Below are 22,038 nucleotides of genomic sequence, written 5' to 3'. Positions count from 1 at the left end.
ATTAAGCGGGAAAAAAACAAACAAAAACAACCAAATGGTAGGTTGCGGTTTTGCGCATATAGCATGAGTGAAACTCAAGCCAATACGCAGCCTTTGTAGACAGTTTTATTGATTGAAATGGGAGCATATCTGCCGTGCCAAAAGTGCGTTAGACAGATGACTGAAAAACACGACTGAAACACCTCCTGTGTAGACAAACTGTAACACTCAGCAACTTACACCTCTCAATTTCTCCACACTGATTACTACCACATTTCTCCTTCTTCAGTGTAATTAGTGCACCGTAGCTGTCACCATAAGGCAAATGTCTGGATTTAATAGCATAGATCAATAAAATTCAACATTAAAGTAAATATCATTGCTAACTTTTGCTTTTTTTCTCTTCTCTTTTTTTTATATACTTCTTGTATTTTTGTCTAGAAATTTTGTGTCACACTAACATTCATCACTCTCATCAAATGTTAATTGCCTGTTGGTAATCGGGAGGGCTTTAAAATATGGAGGAGAATAATTAGCACATCTTAATGAACAAAAAAAGGGGAAAAGTAACAACAGCTAATGAGTCCCGTTGATGGAGAAGAGCCTGGAGGTGGGGGACATGAAAGAGGCTGGTAAATGCTTCTGAAACGAGTCGGTCCCAGAAGGGCAACGTGGCACGCTTTCTCACAGCACAAGAGCTACTGAAACTTACTGCCATTATGCTGTGTGGCTGGCATTGTTTTTTTTCTCCTAGTTTCTTATTCCTCACTCTCATTAGTATGTTTTTGTGCTTGCCTTATGTGATACAGTACAGAGTGGTGCAGTGAGAGACCACCCAGCATGTTGCAGTACAGGGTTCTCCAGAGTTGGTCACTGGCAGTGGTCAAGGCTGTGAGCCTAGCTGCCCGAGTGGAGCTAACATTATTCTGATGGGTGTGCTTAGTGTCAGGCACATCCTTCTCCGTTCACCTCCTCCTCCTCCGCTGCTTGTTCTTCTTACTGACAACTCCCTAGCCTCTCCTTTCATTTTATCATTTCAGTTGCAACAAATTGTTTCTACACGAGCCATGCCGAAGTGACTCATACAAATAGTATGTGGGTTGTTTGCTAAAGACCTTTTTACCTTATGAGCATCACGTGGGGGCATGATACCCCTGTCTATCTAACACAGTTGGCTCTTATGATAGACACAAACAGGGTTAGCACAACAACCATATTTACTGCAGGGATATCAAAATGCCTCTCTCAAGGGCTCTCTGCAAGAGAAAGGCCTCACTGTCAACATGTTCTTGAGAAGCCACTAGTCTGGACCTTTCACTTCAACGGTGGACAGTCTATGGGAAAAATTAGTCCATATTACACTCCTCTAAAGAGAAGCAAAGAGCATGACACTCTGTCTAGAAAACACTCTGAAATGAAGTACCTTATACACTACTAAGGGGCTAATATTACTCATATCATGGAGGGCCCTTTACTTATATCATTGAACATGAGGGCACAGCCTTAATGCATCTCACTTTTAGAGGCCCTTACCTTCATCACGAAGTTAATGGCAAATGATACCTGAAAATTCCATTGATGCATGATTTTGAGAGAGGGTGGGGGAGTCGAGTGTGTATGGGAATGTACTTCTAAATATCCATTTCAAACACTTGAACAGAGATATAAGTAAAGTCCTCTCTTGCAAAGCCCAGTCTGCAAGCTTCTCCCTTGACCGAAAAACCACAGATATAAAAAAACCCACCCCACATCCACAATTAAACAAAAGAGTCCCATGCCAAGAGCATCTGATCCTCTGCCTATTGGCCTCTGCTGGCTGCACTTAACAGAAGGAACACCACTTAAGAACAAATACAGTTGCCTCTTAATACTTCAAATAAGTTGGATCATGCGCAACACTGTCTATACAACACCAACTCCTTTAAAGCAGAAGATGTTCTCTCTCCAACCTAGTTCCTCTAAATATCCAGTGTGAAGATGGCCACTTCTCTGGAGTTGGAGCAGCAAAAGGAGGAGATAAAAGAGAGGCATGGGCAACTTAGTGTAGCATTTTTTGCCACTCTGTTTTCATTACTGCTGCCTCTTAAAAATGTCCTGGCCATTTTAATATATAACAGCTTTGACTTAATTAGTTCTGTAAACAAGCTTGCAGCCTGTATGTCACAGACTTTTAGCAAAGTAGTAAGTAGTGTTGGGGGATTGAGTTACTCTGCTATTAGCATGAAGAGCACTAAACTTTATTGGAGACTCTACTGGCCATCAAAGTCCTTCTGTTTTGGGTTCAGGGAGGAAACCAAAAGAAAGCCCCTCACTCGTATTGATGATGTAACTGATCACATCAGTTGGCACTGTAAACTGTCCAAACAATAAAACCATGGGGACTGCAACCTGAGACTGCTGTTGGCACGCTATATGTTTGCTATAGGTTTTTTTTTCTTTCTTTTTGCATGTGAATTGAAGGGAATCCGTCACAAGTGTGTAGTTTTTAGTTTTAGTTAGTGTGGTTTTGAACAAGGCAGCATGCAGTTTAATCAAGTTTCCCCTTTGAATAGCCATCTCTCTTCTTATCTTTTCTCATCACTCTTACAAGAGTGGAAGAGAGATTTAGTCTTTGTCCTTCGGGATTACAATGTCACTTGTTTTAAGATAGCAGATGTTTTGATTGCAGTGTTAGGGGGGCTTATCATAAGTTTAAGCTCAAGGCTTTGTGTGTATTTCCCTCAGCTTGTTTGTATTCCTTTAGTCCATCTTTTCCATTTGAAATCATATTGGCACTAATTCAATCCCAGGATGAGATTAGTTCTGAGTTGATTGAGCTGTAAATTTGAAACACCATTCAGGATTTTACCAGACACACATGACAATTAAACATATATATTAGCAGAGAACTGATTCGTCCCTTAAGTTACATATCTCTCTGAGTCTCAGAGATGACAAAAAGGAAATTCATTTCACTTTCGCTTACTTTGTTTTGTCTCAGCATCTCTCAGGCACATTATTTGATTCTCTTCTTTTTGGCTTTCTGTTTAATCTTTTCTTAATGGATAAGCAGTCGCAGCAGATGAGCAGCTAAATAGCATTACGTTTTTAACCATCAGACTGTCAACTCTCTGTTGGCTAGCTGTTCTGTCAAATGCATTTTCAGCACATGAGAGTTATGGACAGGATATATATTACAAAGAAGTCAGCAGATTATAGTATTAACAGCATGAGTTTATCAAAGTCTTTCTGAATGAAATAAAATAAAGTCAAATAAAATGCTCGACAGTACTGCACTCTGTCCAGAGCTGTACCACAAGCATCCATCTCCTCACTTCACATGGTAATGACCCCATGCATTCCTCAAGGATGGGTCTGTTAAGATACAAGCCATGGTTTGACTCTCACACGCCAGGCATGCAGATACCCACATGCACAGAGGTGATCGTGTACAGTACACAGGCACACAGGGACCCACGCATTGCATTGATACACACATCAAGAGAATAAATATTGGCTAAAAGGTCAGGGTGAACTTTATCTTCACAAACAGACTGGAGAAAGCCGAGCTCCCCAGATGAAACAGAGGGATGCTTTTAATCCGAAACATTTCAATAAAATGATTCTTTTCCCATAAAAACATAATAACATCAGGACATTGTCATTTATCATTATCTGTGGCATTGATGTGCCAGCCCTGAGTACACTCTGAGGTCCAAGATTAGAAAGATAATGGATTTCTATGGAGGCCATTGTGGAATTTTTTTTGTTTTTGTTTTTGTTTTACTTGCACCAAACACACACACACACACACACACACACACACACACACACACACACACACACACACACACACACACACACACACACACACACACACACACACACACACACACACACACACACACACACACACAGCCTATGTGTTCCTCTTCTATTTAAAAAAAAGAGAGAGGATAATCAGATATATTTTTGTTCAACTGCACACTTCAAAGTCTTAGAGGCTTTCTCACATGTATCTTTAATGGTGTGAAAATAAACAGTGGAGTGACATTCATTTCACATTCAATTGTTAGAAGCAAAAGGTTTCAATATTAAAGATGAAATTAAATACCCCAGTATTAAGATGCCCACTATTTCATTATTTTTTGGCCTTTGCCTTAATTTGAAAGTCACTTTAGTGAGACAGGAAACAAGGAAACAACAATTCCCCAGCTGGGAATCAAGCCACGGACATTGTGGTTATATGGTATGTGCCACCAGAGTACCCCAGATGTACACCATTTCTAAAATGGACAAGCTAAACGTTGATTTTAAGGGAGATATTTTGAGACCGGAGAGGACAACAGACACACAGACATGTTGTCTGAGAGAACAAGGACCAAGTTTTTCTTAAACATGTCTGACAATTCATAGTGAAGCCAGGGCCTTAGTGAAGGGGTCACGACTAAGTCTGTGTGATACACAATTTAATAAGGTCCGGTTTGGTTATTGAAAAACTAAACAAAAAAACCTAAAACAACAAAAAACTAAACAAAACAAAAGAAAAAAAACCTAGAATTTTATGGAAGTGCCTATTTAATTTAAGCCATGCAGCTTGAGATGCCACTTTCCTTTAATACAATATAATCTTGCATGCTGCTGTTAACGCTCAGTTAATATATTTTTAGAAGAGGAACAAATCTGGATAGCAGTGTGTTTTAGTCAGTTGCACATGGCTTTCCCATTTCTTTTCCCTCTGTTACAAAGAGGCCAAAGAATTCACAGGGGAGGCTCTGTAAAAGTGTCTTCTGTATTCAGTAGCTCTGGAGTCTGCCCAGTTAAACACTTTTCTGACAAGCTTGTACTATTTTTTTGTTTCAGTTTGCACCTACAAATCTATTTAGAAATTGTGGCAGCAACAAATTATCCAATAATTGTTTCCTCAGAAATACAGTCATCCATCTAGATCAAACATTATAGATGCAACTTTAACTGCAACTTTCAGTCTTCTGGAAACATCTGTATTATCTGGGCATATCTGGAGCTGCTTTTCATATTCTTGTTGTGACACCATTCCAGTGTGATTTAGCTGTATGCTTAGGGTCATGGCCCTTTTGGAACATAAATCATCAAGTCAATGTAAGATCTTTATCACTGAGAAGCAATTTCCCCCAATAACTAGCCTGTATCTGGCTGTATTTACTGATCCCATCATACCTGCAAGACCCCACACAACCATCTATCATCATGCTTTGCAAAAGGGACTGTGTCACCAGTGTTTCTTTTTTCTTTTATAACAGTTGAAGTACTCCTAACCCTAACCCTAATCCTACTTTTGTGTAGTCCTGCACCAGTCATTATCTTATCTTATCTCCCAGCTAGAACAAAAACAAATCTGTCAAAGTGGCTCATTGCCACAGTGTATATATCTTTTTATGATAAAACAGCTTTTAGTAGTATTGGTTTATAATGACTGCTTTATTATTACAAAAAGGAATATGCATGTTATTCAACCAAATGCAGTAATTTAATGCACTGATTCTGTTTGGTTACCAATTTAGAGAAGCAAAGACTTCAAAACTACAACATGATGGTAAATATTTTAAATCAGTCAGATGAGTTTAAATAAACAGGGCTGTGTGGTAATTGCACAAAGATAATAGCGCTAATTTGTGTATTCTCAGATGCTTTTGTTGTCTCCCCAGCACAAATGATTTTCTCAGTGTGAGACTCTTATTAATGCACTGGCAGGAGGAAAGAAAAGCACAAAAATAGACATTGTTAAAGAGAATGTGCAAGTCCCCCAATTAGCACAGCTAGATTGGAACTGTTAGCATGATAATAAGAGAATAATAGAGCAGGGAAATGATAATGTGTGTGTGTGCGTGTTTAAGTGAGGAAGTGTGTGCTGCTGTGTGCACACACGTGTCTGTGCCTGTGTAGACGCTGTGCTGCCAGTGCTTTCCCTTGTGTTGAAGAGCTCTGTGTTAGCCTGCTAGTAGGATTATGTGGGGGCATTAACAGCCTAGTCAGACGGGCTTGGCTCTCGCCCAGGGAGGCTCAGTCCAGCATGTTCATCCTCCATTTAAGGAGACTGTTAGCTGATGAAGATGTGCACATGCAAGACCGAAGATAAAAGAAAGCGGTGACCCGACTCATTAGCCCCTGTGATTTAATATATTGACACTTGGATACAAATAATTCCATTTAGTGGACTCTATCGGTGGGGAGGGATCAATTTAATTAGTTATGAAATGTGACTTCTTGTCAGGAAGCAGAAGAAATGCTGACGTTAAATAAAGTCATGTGCAATTTAAACAATAAAGCCATCGTGGCCCTGTTAAAACTTAATGATGCGCAAAAAGGTGCAATAGAAACATCTTCAGCAATGGCAGTGATGGTTTGCAAATGAAGCTAAGTGGATGAGCAGTTGGAATATAATGGGTTTTGTCTGTTAAAACAAATCCTTGCTGTGGATTTTTGTCTGATTAGGGTATGATACCATCTTCAGGCCAGAACTTAAGGAGCCCTTGCTTCCATTTCCCTCAATGAAATGTCCCTTCTATTTACTTATAACATGTGTATAGCTTTAAGATATGGTATTTGACCAGGGCTACTGAATGTTTTTTTCTCAGAAGTCTTGACAAAAAAAAAAGACAGACTGATCAATCGTTGCTTTGTCAAAGTCAAACAAATGATTACTGGCTTTATTGAGTCTTTTTAGACGCAGTCAGTTGAAACATATGCGTGGGTTGTACTGTGTCTTTGCCAGTGAGGTAAGAATGTAGACAAACATAGATCCATTATTGCTTTAAATTACACAATAAAGCCATGCTTTTGTGTAATTGGCCTTTGTATTCAGACACCTCAGCAGTTTAAGCAGTGATAATTAAGAGGCTCCATCTGAGAGGTGCCACATTGAATGGCTGTAATGTGTGAAATCACACCTGAGGGTCTACTTAAAATTAGTCACCTGAGGGGTTTGTAAAGCAGCCTTGGGACGGGTTAATTTACTACACAAACTTCCAGCCTTCTATCAGTTCTCATAGGTGTTAAGAATAATCGACACAAGACAGAATATATGAGGAAGAATGAAGCTGTGTTGTATCACAGTATAAGCATACAAGAATGTGAACTTTCCTTTTAAAATTAATCATACCAGTGGTTTTATGTGGTGGTGGTTTTAATCATGCGTGCTAAACAACCCTGATAACTTAACATCTCTACATGTAAATTAGAAATGAAATTAAGTACTTCTGTGTTCTGTGTGAATATCACAATGAAGCACCTGTTTGAAGCTCCACACATCTTCCCTGGATGAAGGCAGAGCGCCTACACTTAACATCCATTGTGCCCCAACCCCCCGAAAGGAAAATATCAGTTGGGGGAGAACACATCCTCCAGTGTGATGTTGATTTAGTTTCCTCTCCCTCTCTGCATGGACTCTGTTTTCTCTGCTAATGTTGTGCAAACTGTTTTGTCTTTGCGTTGGCTTTGCATGGCCATCATCCTCAGCAGTGGGCACACTCACAGGGAGAAGGAGCTGCATTAATAGGATCTACTGTGTATGGGCAGCCGGCAGGGAGAAAGGGGCGCGTGTTTTCTTAGGGCTGGGGTGGCAAAGCAAAGCATTCAGCCCATGGCCAACGCAAAAAAGGAGCTTCTTGTTTTTGGGGTGAAGGAGAGTCCAAGCATTCCCCAATGGAACACAATGAATGAACTATTTTGTCCTGCACAATTTTTCATAGAAACAGAATTGTAGAATTTTTTTGTTTGTTTGTCTCTTCCATAAATCAGTTCTCAAAGACACTTCTTGCTTTTTTTCTTGCTCATTTTCTTAACTTTGGAATTAATTATTAAACACAAATCAAACTAAACAGTGTTCTTTTTTGTTAACCAAGTCATCATAGTGCCTCTCTTGTTTTATCTTTCATAAAATGCTTTTGTTTATCTTTCCTATTATTAGATGTGCCCATGATATTTGAGCATGTTTGAAAGTCTCAGCACATGTGTACCTTCAATAAAGTTGCCCCTCCCAACAGGCCCACTGGACAACAGAATGGGCTCTGTTGTTTTCTGCTGCCCCAGCAGCTGAGAGGTAACAGTGAGGACAGAGCCTCAGTCTATAACTGGAGGATGGGACAGGGGAAATCCAGCCTTTGTGTGGACAATACAGTCACACAAATTTAAAATTAGACAAAATAGAGTTTGTAGATTTTTCCCTCAAATTTTAAATTCACAAATTATGAAATTATTAAGAATGACTCATGTTTCCTATTGGATAATAACACAAGCAATGCCGAAACATAAGGTAATGTGTTTTTCAGTCTTTTATAATCACAAAACTAACAACAGTGCACAGTATCTGTGTCATTCTGCTTGCTCTGAAGTGCTTAAGATGTGATATTTCAAACATTTAAAGCCATATTAATTCATAAATCCCTCTATTTCCAACACTCCCTACCCTGTTCACATCACATGGATGTAGCTGGCTATATGAATAACCCGTGTCCAATGTTCTTTAGAACCTCACTCACCCTCTTACAATAAGGGTCAGAGGCATTTCACTTATTCCTATTTCCATACAGCGAGGATGTATATGCAGGATAATGATGCCGGCCTCAAACCCACAAGTAGGTTTGTTTATGTCTGTTCTCTTCTTTCCCGTCATTACACATGCTGTTTGAGGGAGTCCCCGCGGATTTTGCCAGTTTACTGCAAACCTTAATTTTATGACCAGACCTTGAAAGAATATTCATTAATACTTCCATGTATGTGCCCCTCCCCCATACCAAAAATATAGAGTTCATATTTCTAAATCTAAATCTGACATTGAATTAAATGTAAAAAATGTACAGGTTAAATGCTGAAAGGTGGCACTGTGTGTGTTGCTGTGACCACAGTTCATGATGTACATTGTGTCAGTATGTAGAAATGCATAAAAAAAAAGATATCTAAATGTGTGATTTTAGTGTGTTCAGAGTCAAAAACAGAATGTAATGTCATGTAGAGCCTTGGCATGAAAACAGTTTGCACACACACCAGGAAGAATGAATGTCTTATTTTTAATATAAATCCAAAATAAAATACATTTCAAAAATAATTTGTAAAATTTGCTTAATGTAGACGATTTCTATTAAATATAAATCACATTACATGACAATAAATACATTTGCATCTGTCCTTTGTCCTAATTAATTTTTTTATTTTTTATCAAGAACATCATTTAAATTACAGATACAATGTGATCCTTATTTCCTTATTTTTTCTACCTATTTCATTTATTTTGACTCATACTTAAGCTTAGGCTTTTATTATTTTTCCTGCAATATTTAAGACTGAAACTGCATTTAATGAGAAAAGTGTGGGGAAATCTTATAAATGCCATCCAGTGTACTTAAGCAAACAGTAGCCTGCGGTTTTATCCAGAAATCAGGAGGAGCAGGGAGATGGAGGGATTTGGGATGGGGTGTTTTAGGCGGGTCAGAGGGCTGGACTACCACGCTTTCAAGCTCCCGTCGACTTAATATAGACATATTGGAATGGCTGTTTTCCAAGAAGGCTTGTTTTACTGTGTAAGGAATTAGTGGAACAAGAAGTCATCTATTGGTTATTCCCTCTGGATGGCCTGACCTGACTCAAGTGTCTGGATTTGCTGCACTTTATCCTCAACAGCACTCAGTATAATACACACAGGCGTGACTGATGTGCAGCGTCACACTCGAACCTGAGCAAACGGTGCCGGCTGTCACAGTCAGTGCTATACCCCAAAAATTCAATGATAATATTTTAACACTTTTTTTCAGGCTACTGTTTGTACTGCTATTGATCTTTGGCTTTAGATGTCAGTCTTTGACTTCTGTAGAAAAGGGTGCTGTACAATTTCAGATGCAGGAAGGAAGTGAGGAGAAAAGGTCAGAGACTTGACCAGGACAAGGGCCCTTTGTTGGTGACCTGAGCTTCTCCAATGAGCTAATTTTCCAGAGCAGACGAGAAGGAATAATGTGCTTCAGTTGAGTGGGTGGTAACACTGTATGAAGACCTTCATTTAAAAGCAGAAGTCTGGAGCATCAAAGTCTGGATCAAATCTATTGATCAATTTGTCTGATTACCATTAGCTACAGACAAATCCACACACCATCACGTCTCTGTTTGATTAGTGTGTGTGTGTTTGCCATGAGATGTGTCAGTGTGTAACTGTGTTTAGTGTACAGTGGAGTATTACTGGCTGAAAATAAGTGACCTGTTGTAAAGGACTGGGATTAAATAATTGTTGATTGTTTAATCGGAGGAAAAAAATCCCAAAGCAACACAGAGGATTCAGCCGCCCAGAAGTGCTTCCACTGAGTGATTTTCCTCCTGGTTAGGCTCCAGTACAGTGTACACCCAGCGGACTGTGTACACAGTGGCGGGTGTTAAACATATCCTGCTGTCTAGTGTCAGTTTTACTGTGTGTGCTGCTGTTGGGATGTAGCCAGACATGCCAGCTTCCTCAAGATCACTTTCCCTTCAAATGGATCACAAAAGGTGATTTCTACTCGCTCACAGCAGTTCAGTGTGAAGCTCAGCAAAGAGCAGGGGGGGAACGAAGTGTGAACTATCAGTTCTTACAGCAACAGCTGGAGTCTATCCTCCCTGGGTGAAATTACAGAACCCCTCCTATAGAGTATGTGAAAAAGAAGGTTAGCGAGAGCTGCGGATCTGACAGCTACTAAAGTGTGGAAGTAAGTATTAAAATGAGATGTCAGTGAAATATGAGTCCTCCTCTAAATTACTTTTGGTGATTGTGATATTTTCCTAATGGCAAAGGGGCTCATTATAAGATAATCATTATAGGTAATCATTAAAACGCAACCCATCCACACTGAATTACACTGGGAATGAACACGTGAAAACCCCCAGTTTGTGGAGGGAATATCAACAATATCCTTTTGAAAAGAGAGGCGTTATATATTTTCACCTTTAACACTCATCACCTAAGGGCTTGACCTATTTTGTAAATGGTTATAGTTAAAAAAAAAAGCAAAACATTTTTTTCAAGTATGATTGACAGATTACTACTTTACCTTTACAGATATCTTAATACGAATATGATTGCCTCTCCCAAAAGTTCCTGTTGTAGGTATAAATACAAATTCTGGCCAATTGTTAGGCTGAACTTGTCTGTATTCTTAAAAAAAAAAATGTTGGGCCAAGTAATATATTTCTGTTTTTTATTTTTTGACTTTTTTGAAATATTTTCTATATATTGTAGAGGTTTTTTTAAAATCATTTTTCCAGATAATTTATGTGATTTATGATACATATCTGACCAACTACTGATGTATCGTATTTAGTATGTGCCTGTGTAATATTGATCTCAATATTGTTGTTTTTGCCCTTTTCACTCCCAGACAGTGCAGACTCTGCACTGATTGGTCTATCTTAAAAGTAGATTGACTCTCAATCATGCAGATCACAATCACCTGAGTGGTGAATGTGTTTTTGTCCATATATTGCTCATTCTGCTTTGTGATGGTGATTTGACAATGCCTGATGGAGATCTCTGTTAGACTGAAACATTGCTCAGTTAAAATTGATAGGGGCTATTAATACAGTGTGCAAATATTTTGATTCTTGCCTTTAGTTTGATTTTTGATCCAGCACATCTAGAAGTTTTTGGATTCATGTACCCTACATCCTGTCTATCAAAGAAGCTCATTATAACCAAAAGCACTGTACAGAGTGAAGAACATTATCATCATGAACTCAGAAATCTTGGCTACTTAGGTTTGTATTGTCAGTATTTTCATAAAGTACTTTAAGTGGTTTTACTTTTTACAAGACTCCTCAAGTTAAATTAATGCACATTATGTGTGTTAAAAGGTGTCAAGCAGCAATTAATCAGGATATTAGACGTAGGATCTCACCAGTCCTTTAAAGCTAATAACCATGAAACATGGCGGGAATGAGGCAGGTATTTGTCTTTTTAGCACGTTTTGTCTTTTATTCTTAATACTGACTGATTCTGGCAGTAAAAACAACAATTCTCCCAGTTTCCCTCACATAGTGCGTTGTGGTCCATAGTGAGCAGCAAACGTGAGTGTGGATCAGTGTATGGAAGTGTAAGGGGGTTCAGAGGGGAAGCTAGCAGGGGGTCTTCAGGCCTCCTGGGTGCTTTGTAGAGGCTATAACAGACAGTGAGGAACATGGGTGTTGACAGGGGCCCAAGTGAGTGCTGTAATGCCCTGTATATCTCCATTTGCACTCAGTGTTCTGAAGCTGTTGCCTGTGTGTTGAGGGTAGAACAACACACTTTGTAGAAATATTTTCAAAATGTGTTTTTTTTCCCCCCCTAAATCACATGAAGTCTGTTAAGTGCTATTTGCATTTTATAACAAGTAAATCTTAAAGTAATTACAAAAAATAAAAGCTAGTTGTAGCAAAACTACATTATTCATTATGATACTATAAAGTAGGATTAAAACTGAATTTGGGTGTCTCTGTGTACAGTATGTGTGTGTGCATATTGCATGTGTTGTAAGTGCTAGGAGAAATAAAGGCAGCTCTTTCATGTCTCCCCTGTCTTTTACACATTGTGTATTTACACATCAGAGATGAGTCTGTCTGTGCAGTCTGCAGTCTGACCCCACAACCGGCTGCTGTTGTAAAAACAATTGCATAGTCAATTAAGCAAGTGTCAGCCCTTTCTCATATAACTTGATCAATGTATATTATCTGTATTGAATGTTGCAAAAACAAAAAATAATAAATTGTCCGTTAAATTTTCTTACTTAAAAAAAATAATAAATCTAATTATATCCTTCATAAGGTTTCAATATGGTCCTTAGTATCCTCCCTGCATTAGCACAAGTTGGCTCTATTTATCAAATACTATATAGCGTCTCCCTGAGAGGGAAACAGATTGCGTGCTGGCCTGCTACAGACTTCATCAGGTCATCTGAATTGATGATACATGTTGCAAGGCGGCTGAGTTCCCCCGGAAACCTCTGTTGGAGCGCGTGCTGGCAGAGACGGGGGCCTCAGCCAAGTCTATCTGACTGATCACTACAGATGCTCCTCTTCAAGTATTCAGAATCAGATCCTTAGTGCTTGGTCTTGAGGGACAAACAATAGCACCTGTTCCTTATAAGATAGCCCATTCATGTATCTTTAATGAAGCCTGGGGCAGATGGTGTGAAATGACATTATCCAGTACTTAGCAGTGCTAAGACAAAGGAAGAGCAGTGCCAGCACAACAATGCGCTGTATTTACGAGGAGAAGGGAGGACGCTGCCCAAGTGCCCTGCTCACATCTGCTCCACTTCATTCTCAGGCTCCTCAAGATCATCTTGGCAATAGAAATATCCCGGGCACTCAGCCCATACATAGATGAACTTGAGGGTAACTCTTAAGGGGGGGGGGGGGGGGGGGGGGGGGGTTATAGTAACAGAAGGAGAGTGGAAGCTCTTTCTGTCTCTGTTTTCCAAAATTGTACTTCTTTTTTTTTTCTTCTACTATATTTAAATACTAAAAAAAACACTTGGGAGGATGTTATAATCTGCTCAGACACTGTGCTAGCTGTTAATTGACAGCTCAACTAACCTCCGATATTTGTTCCCACCTTGAAGCTCCTCAAATTTGATTTGCCTTTCTCTGACATTAGTTGCCTAAATTAAACTTTAATGTGTGAAGCTCATTACTGCAAATCACGGCAATTCAAACTCAATGCCATTTCCCCGAAATTTACACACTGTCTTGCCTTGGTGAATCTTGTATATTTTGCTCCATATTTAAAAATCATAATAGTAATAAAAACTGATATCCTAGATGAAATAATATCATTTATATTTAGTGTTGATATAAAAAATACATATGAGCATTTAATACTTGCTGATGTCCTCTGTATATATATATATATATATATATAGATATATATGGCAGATATTTAGTATTTAATATATTGTACAATTAATTAATACTAATTCATGCAATTACATTTGTCTTCTCAAATAAAATAATTAAATTAAATTATGGAATGATGTGAATAATAGAAATATCTAAATTTATTTTTCTTCTTGTGTAAGATCATAATTATTATTCCCCTAGTTTTGGCTCAGTGTGTTTAGCTGGTTTGATTTGAAAATGGATTATTATAAGGAATCCAGTGAATGTCCGAGTAAGAGGACACAGAGAGCAAGAGCCATGAATTAATTAATTGCTTCTAAAAGTGATAAAGTAAACTGTTGGAAGTTGACTAATTTCACCAACCATTTAATTCAAGCATTGGTAGAAGAAATTGGGAAATAGTGGGGGTTTTTATTGTTGGATTTTTGTGTTATTCATCAGTTACTGAAATATTTGAGTGTCAACAACCTTGTTTTTTTGTGACAAATTCGATATATGTGATAGATTGTAATTAATCACTGATTTAAACTAATCCATGAAAATGTAGCACTTGTAACACACTTGGAGCGATGTGGATTTAGGAGAGCCCTTTTCTGCCCTGTGACCACCGCGCATTCAGGAACAGACCCATCTGGTTTTAACGTCCAAATACACAGACAGAGAAAAGCTGTGGTTCCCCCAGTGTCCACCCCCCCCCCCCCCCCCCCCCCCCCCCCGCCTGTCACTGGCCCTACCTCATGTTGTGACATTAATTATTGTGTTTTTCCATATGTGCCATACGTGCAAGGCCAAGATCCATCCTTCATCCATTCCGCCTGGAAACTTGGAGCAGAAATCCCTATAAAGCAATGTTTTATTTAAGGTCATTTGTCGCAGTCTCCTTGGCCATTTATTTTTCTTCAGCAACAGCACATTTTACAGAATTACTTTTGGAAAAATTACATACTTTTCTATTCTTCTATAATGCACTTTCTGCACTTGCACTTCTGTAAAAGCTCAGTAGACATAAAATGGTTCTATTTATTTAGTTTTCAGTCTAGCTCTGCACCTCTGGACAGATCAATAAAGTAGTTTTAAGTAGGTTTTGCCTACTAGCTGAGAAAGAAACTGGGTGCGACTTCTCTGTAAAAGGTCTACAGGGGGAGCTGCACAGGCTGAAAAAGTGGAGATCATAGCAGACCTCAGCCAGAACATGGGGCGGGGGGAGTTGTTGCTCAGAGCAGGTTGATTTCATGCCCCAATGCAGCGGCAGTAATTGCACCCAGACCCGTTTTATTGCAAGTTGATTTTAAAGAGGGATGAATGGAGAAACATTCTGTAAAGTGTTTATTTTGGGGGATGACCTTTATTAACCCATTTTCCAGGCAGGTTCCCCTGAGGTGGCCTGGCTCAGTGCTAGATTAACCCTCACAGGCCCTTGGTAGCTGGGCTGCTCCCCATCATAGAGGTTCAGGAAGCAGAGAATGACAGTAAGATTGGACCTTGCAACATGTGTGCAAAACCCCCACACACCACTTTTGAGACATAAGCTACTCACCCACCCTTGACACACACATGCGGGGAGTTTGTGTTGATATTCCCAGTCGGCGAGTCAGCAACAGGCTGGACGGTGAAGGTTAATATGTGAGTGGAACAGACAGTCGGAGAATTACATTAAAGTGAGATACAACACGTGGCAAGCACTTTTCAACTGCCTGCAATTTTTTCCCTGTGTTGAAGCCGTTGTGGTAAATTACCAGATTGTCTTATGGCTTTCTTTCTCGTGTATAAATGATCCAAGATTATGTGATTAGTTGATCTTCTTTTATCTGTGAGATGAGTGTGTGTGTTTGTGTATGTACATGCTGATCAGTCCTGCTCTGCACCTGTGTAATGTATTCAACAATCCTCTCGCTGACATGTTGTATCTATTGCAGCAGCAGGCTGTTGGGAAAGGCCTCTTTCAACAAGTACAGTACTTCTCTGCAGAAGCTGTAACGCACCTACTGAGCCTCTATGCTCTTTGTCCTGCTTGTCACTTCCTCTAACTTATGCTGGAACAATGTGCGTATGTGGGCCCTTTGATGTACCGAGGTGAAATTGTGGTTTGGATTAAGAGCAGGCGCAGCTCGACCAGGTATTGTGCGAGCACACGAGGGCCATCATTGCCGCGGAGCCCCCTGTCAGCACACGTTAGGTAGAGCTGTGATCTGGCCTCCCCCCTGAGTGGGCAATGTGTTTCTGTGTACCATGCCTATGCTTAGGCCTCTCTCTGATCTCTGCTCCCTATCTGTTCAGCAGGTCCAGGGTCACATGCCTCCGCTCATGATCCCCATTTTTCCACACGACCAACGCACTCTGGCAGCAGCAGCCGCGCCCAGCAAGGTTTTCTCTTCCCTCCGGGAATGTCTTATAAGCCAGGTATGCTTGCAACTTAATTCTTCATTTCATCCCTCCCTGATAACTGTCTTTTCCTCTTAACACTTGTATCATGGTATGATTTTTAAGTTGTGAATAACATGCATGGTAACAAATAAATACTTGAAGCCACTGGCACGCTCTGCTCTTTCTGAACTTCGATTTGAGGCCAAGGCCTGGGATTTTTCTAGTTCATGTGGAACAATAGATATGGGTAGAGAAGCAGAGGAATGTAAACACGTCTTCAACATTAAAGTATCTTTCAGGAGTATGCTGGCTGTAATCACTTTCCAAGTATCCTCTGTTAGAGATCCAATAACATGGTAGAAGAACCCTGCACTAAATGTTTTCTTATTGTTATGTGCATAACAGTTTCACACAATTATGTCTTTTGAAAGTGAAATTAAGCAATTAAAATACAATTATGAGGAGGATTGTTTATAGATGACGTAAGGGACAGGTTTTCCTGAGAATAACTGCTGTCATTACCTGTAACAGCAAGCCTCTTTCTCTCCCTTTGTCTTTTGAAGGGAGTGAGACAGAAATGCTCCACAGCATTAAAAAAAACAAAAACAAAAAAAACCCAGAAATTGTTACAACATGTTGACTGATACCTTGCCAAAGCAGTAACCTCCAACACACTCATATCCTTATGAAAATTAAAGATGTACCATCACATGCTACTTTTGACCTAAGTTGCTCCCTCCTTCAAAGTCTAAGCTGTTCACTTGGCATGGCCTTCTTGGTCCCAGGGCCAGGCAATTTTTAGACGTGTATATTAGTTACTTAATCAAAGTAAACTGCATTTGTACATAAAAATGTTTTCCTATTTCACCCTGACACATGCAAATAGAAGGAGACAGTGTTGTGTTGATGAAAACCACACTGTCAAAGAAAATGACTTATTAGTCAGACAGAACAAGCATAGTCCTTGTCTGTTGCAGAACAGTAACATAACAAGGAAGATGACTGAAAATGGAAAAAGAAACACTGGGAAGTCAGCAGGTTCGCAGCAAAACATTAAAAGGTGTGGTAGTGCAGTTAATGAATTAACTATAAAAGCAGAGGATGAAAAAGAAAGTCAGCTATTTTGGAACTATGGAGCCATGACAGCTTAAACAAAGTGCCTGAGGGGGAGTCTTTTACCAGTGTGCTTTCTGCAATAGGTTTGACACGGAAAATGTTTTAGTTCGAATAACAGGAGCTATTATGGAATCATGGTCAGGGGTCGCCATGTGTATGGTTCCTGCATAATTCATGAGCTCATGAAGAAATAGCAAAGGGGGTCTGAAAATGACTCTTGAAGTCAGGAGAGGTATTTCAAAATCTCTATTATTTCTCTCCACTCCAACACAATATACACAATATATCCAGAGAGTACAATGTTATCACCACCACCTGCAGGGTATACAGGATGCTGCTGTGTCCTTTCTCCATGAAGTGAGTGGCCAAGCATTCACTTCCAAGACTAAGGCACACTAATCTGATGTTATCATTATGAGACAGCTCCCAGGGACCACTGCTTATGACCCCAGCTCTGTGGTGCTCACATGGCAACAGAGTCATTCTGGCACCATAGTGGTAAGTCATCACCGCATTCACTGGCAGTGCTCAATGGCCTGGTATTGCATGGTGGACAAGCACAGCCATAGAAACACCAACTCATCTTTTAAACAAATAGATACGAGTAGGACTTCCCAGTCAGTTCGCACTGTTTACACAGACAGTCTGATGTGCCTCTAATGGATTTGGGTTCCTCTGCCACTCGCCCTCATAGACATCCTGCTGACAGTTGACAATTTCCTCACGCTATACTCTTTTAAACTGTTTAAAATGTTTTTCGCAACATTTCATCACATGATGAAATGTTGGTTCACTGTACATTTGAAATTCAAGATGAATATCAGTTTTCTATGCGTTAAAACTTCCAAAAACAATTAAAAAGAATCCAAAACAGGACAATTAAATATGCATCTATTTGAGTTTTACATCTTATCAGTTAATCAATCTTATAAGTATCTGTATGTTAATTTTCTTGTAAACCTGTAAGTTATTGAACGGTTTTGATCATTCACTGAAGTTTAAAAGCCAGTCATGAGCAAAGATCAAGTTTGAAAGTTGTGGTCATATAGTTCATTCATCATCATTTGATCTGGTCTAAGAAAGGTCTTTGCTACATCTGTCATCCCTCGGCAGATCTATGACTTACATTTCATGCCATCACATGAGCATGGTAATACAGCCTGTTGTGACCTAGCCATAGTGTCACCTGCACTCCCCTCTCAGCATTCATTTAACTTCACTGGGCATGGAACCAGCCGTGGAAAAAAAGAAAGTCTGTTTTAAACGTAATTCCCATTTCACCAGTGACGTTAACCTGGCACAGTGCCCAATCTGCTGGAGTCTAGTGCCTTGACACAGACTGTGTACACCCAAGACTCAGACTTTGGAACCCCAAAGCCCCCCCCCCCCCCCCCCCCCCAGCAGTGGTGCTGTGCTCACTTAGCACATGACCCTCCCCAGGTTTCACATGACATCTAAAGACACCCAGACATTTATTATACCAAAATCCTACGTCACAGACAGCACAGAGAGACAGAGAAAAAACGATACCAAAAAAGAGGTGTAGAAATAACCACAGTGCACCCACACACATTCAACCCAGCACTATTTGAATCCACTTCTGCTGTGTGATTTTATTTGCTACTAAATGGGGATTGAATTTCCATGGCCCGTATCACATTGTGCTGTGCTGTACAAGATTGCAAAGTGAGGCAAGCGGGCGAGGGCAAAGTGAAAGAGAAGGTATATACATTTACCTTGTCTATGGCTTAATGGCTCCATATGTTTGTGAAGAGAAGTGACAGGCAGAAGTGGGGTCTGAGCGAAGGCCAACTCCCCCTCCCAACTCCCACTGTTCACCCCGCCTCCCCTTCTCCAGACACATGCTTCAAACTAACCTCCCTTCTATGAACACTGTGCTGCACCGTTTCACTGGGGCTGTTCTGTCCCTCTCAACACACTAGGTTGAGTGTGTGAAAGCTTCTGGTACTGTTATACACCCCCATGGATATCACTCATACAGCAGCCGTTTTATATCCCCATCTGACAAACGTGCTGAAGGCAGGCCAACAGTAGTGAATAGTAATGAATAGTACTGCTATTTGGAGACCAATTCTTCCTTGTTGATCACAGCGATATGAGAGATAAGAATGTGAGGGTTTTTTTAACCTTGTTATTTTGCCTGCACACTTGTTCTAACCAGTTCGCATACAAGTGCTTTCACTCTGCTGCCAAAGCTATCACAGAAACAAACAATGTTGTGTTGAACAATAGCCAGACAAGTCTACAGCTGTATGAACTGCCTGAGAGAACATGCTGGTCCTTTTACATTATTGCTAATTGAAAACCAGGGAGATGTTTAACAGTTATTCTGAATACATACACAAACACACATACACACTAATACAAACACAAACTTCTAACTATGCAGTAGTTATTGTTGTCATGGTATTTTGCAGAAGGAGTACTGTGCAGGTGGAGGAAGGAGGGAATGGTGTGGAACGTTCCTTAGTAATCCTGCTCCAGTCAAACCAGCTTAGCCTTTTGTTAATGCAGATGTTTGGGCTTGAAGCCGAGGGCTCGTTGAAATGTGCCACATTGCTGTGGTAAAGTAGTGGAAGGCCCAGGATCCATGTTGGCACTTGCCTGGTCTCTGTGGGCCGGCTCATTGTCTGAACCTGTATGCATTGTTGTCTCCCTCTCTCTCGCTGACAGGTGATAACTACCCGGTGCAGTTCATTCCATCCTCAATGGCAGCTGCAGCAGCGTCAGGACTCAGCCCCCTCCAGCTTCAGGTATGTACAGTACTATGACAAAGAATGCTAGGGACGCCCGCCAAGCCCAGGGCAGAAAGGATGGCTAAGCAGCTGTACGCTAAGTAATGAGCTGCACACTAAATAATCCTGGAGGCCCCCAGCTCACACACTCTTATCACCTTACATATGTAATTTATCCTATTTTATAGAGGATTTATCCCCACTAGCTCTGCCAGACAGAGGAGTTAGGAAGATAATAGTTATTAGAGGGAATGAGAATCACTTTGGTTCCCTTAATCGCCTGCCAGTGAATTCATCAGAAGACAATTGACTGTGTAAGCAAAGAATCACCCTCTTATTGCTTTTATCCAGTAGAGTTACTATAATGTTGCAAGCCTGTTTTATCTCTGTGAAGAAAACAAAAAGAAAGAACAGACAAAAATCTGAGTAATTGTAGTGTGTGTGTGTGTGTGTGTGTGTGTGTGTGTGTGTGTGTGTGTGTGTGTGTGTGTGTGTGTGTGTGTGTGTGTGTGTGTGTGTGTGTGTGTGTGTGTGTGTGTGTGTGTGTGTGTGTGAAGATTAAATCGTTTTTTAAGAGTTCTTAGCCACTGAAAATGTTGGGAAAGGCTCCAAGCCCTACAGGCTCCTCCAGGACTTTCTCTCACACAGCATTTCAAAAAGCTGAACCCGGGTCAGGTCTTAACCTGAGGCCATAAGGTTTAATATAGATAATTATCTTATCCTTCAAGTTCTTACTATGATAAATACTACTGTTACCAGTGCTTCTCTCAGCCCGTGCATGATCTTTGTTTCCAAATTAGTGTTGAGAATTACCTTGCTAAATTTGCCAACCTTTATTTCCTTCTTTTTTTTTTTAAAGCAGCAGGAAGCTGAATAACAACTATGTACAGTACATTCTAGTACCACCACTTCTCTAATTATGAGATTCCTTGGCAGTTTAGAGTAACCGTTGATCTTGAGTTGATTTGAAACTAGGAATCGGTACTGTTCTACTGAAACAAAAGAAAGGAAAAATTAAAAAGGCTTTCTCCCAACATATGGTTAGGTGGCCACTGCTGCTTTGCCCACAATAGTGAAAAGTTATGTAAAGCCGCTACATGTGACGCTCAGCAGCAGAAAGAAGTATGACAAGATTAAACAAGAGAGCTCAAGACTGAGGGGGAACTCTTTACACACTGATATATGTGGCATTTGTCCTTCAGAGACTACCACTGTCAGTGTTAACGAGCCTTGGCAAGTTCTAACAATGCTTGCAGCTGGCTCTGAAGCGCCGTGCGTCATTATGCACCCATGAGAAGAGCTATCAGAAGCATGCAAGGTGTTAAATGAGTCTGCTCGTGTTTGAAGACGTGTGTCCGTGTGAGTATAAGATATACTCTGCGTAAGTGTATATGTTTCTGGAGCTTATATGTGTCGCTTACTTTGCGTATCAGAGAGAAGTCTATTGGAAAAGGAGTGGTAGTTTAGACAGGCACGCTGAGTCTATTTATAGTGGTGTATGAGGTCAGATGAGACAGTCATATATCTGAAGGTTGGGGTGAAGAGGGGAGACAGGTCTAGAGTCATTAATTCTGATTATGTATCTAACCCTGGGAATGGGCAAAAACAGAGCCTCCAAGACCATGACTTGGCTGACCTTTACAGAACACAGTAAACAAAAAGAGGTGCATTTTCCATTAATTGAAGTCTGTCAGCCTGTCACATATTCCGTCTGCTGGCTGCTATTTACCCTGCATAGAGACTCTCCTTAAAACAGCAAGGCAAGTCAAACATGCCCTTTTCTACATAGCTGGGATCAACAAACCATGTGACTGCCACTACTTCCTCTACAAAGCACTGAGAGCCTGCTATGATTAAAAACGTCATATCAAGCCAGACATGGAATTAAGTTCAAGGTGTCTCATCCCTTTTAGAGCAATAATAGCAGCAGCACCGTTCTTTTTTTCCCTTCCAAATGAAACCACTGAAAAATATA

The 22,038-nt window shown here is 40.2% G+C and overlaps 1 protein-coding gene across 1 annotated transcript in view; it reads left to right on the top strand.

Annotated features, from left to right (window-relative positions):
- The window catches only part of sox6 (SRY-box transcription factor 6), a 141,440-nt gene that overhangs the window by 83,140 nt on the left and 36,262 nt on the right, over positions 1-22,038 (top strand). Inside the window, 3 exon segments of the mRNA XM_062423193.1 lie at positions 16,108-16,177; positions 16,180-16,227; positions 20,002-20,081. Coding sequence (XP_062279177.1) covers positions 16,108-16,177; positions 16,180-16,227; positions 20,002-20,081 — 198 coding nt within the window.

Source organism: Scomber scombrus, chromosome 1, assembly GCF_963691925.1.
Source record: "Scomber scombrus chromosome 1, fScoSco1.1, whole genome shotgun sequence".
NCBI lineage: Eukaryota > Metazoa > Chordata > Actinopteri > Scombriformes > Scombridae > Scomber > Scomber scombrus.
The sequence above is the reverse complement of the archived record's forward strand: the minus strand, read 5'-3'. Positions and strand labels throughout refer to the sequence as shown.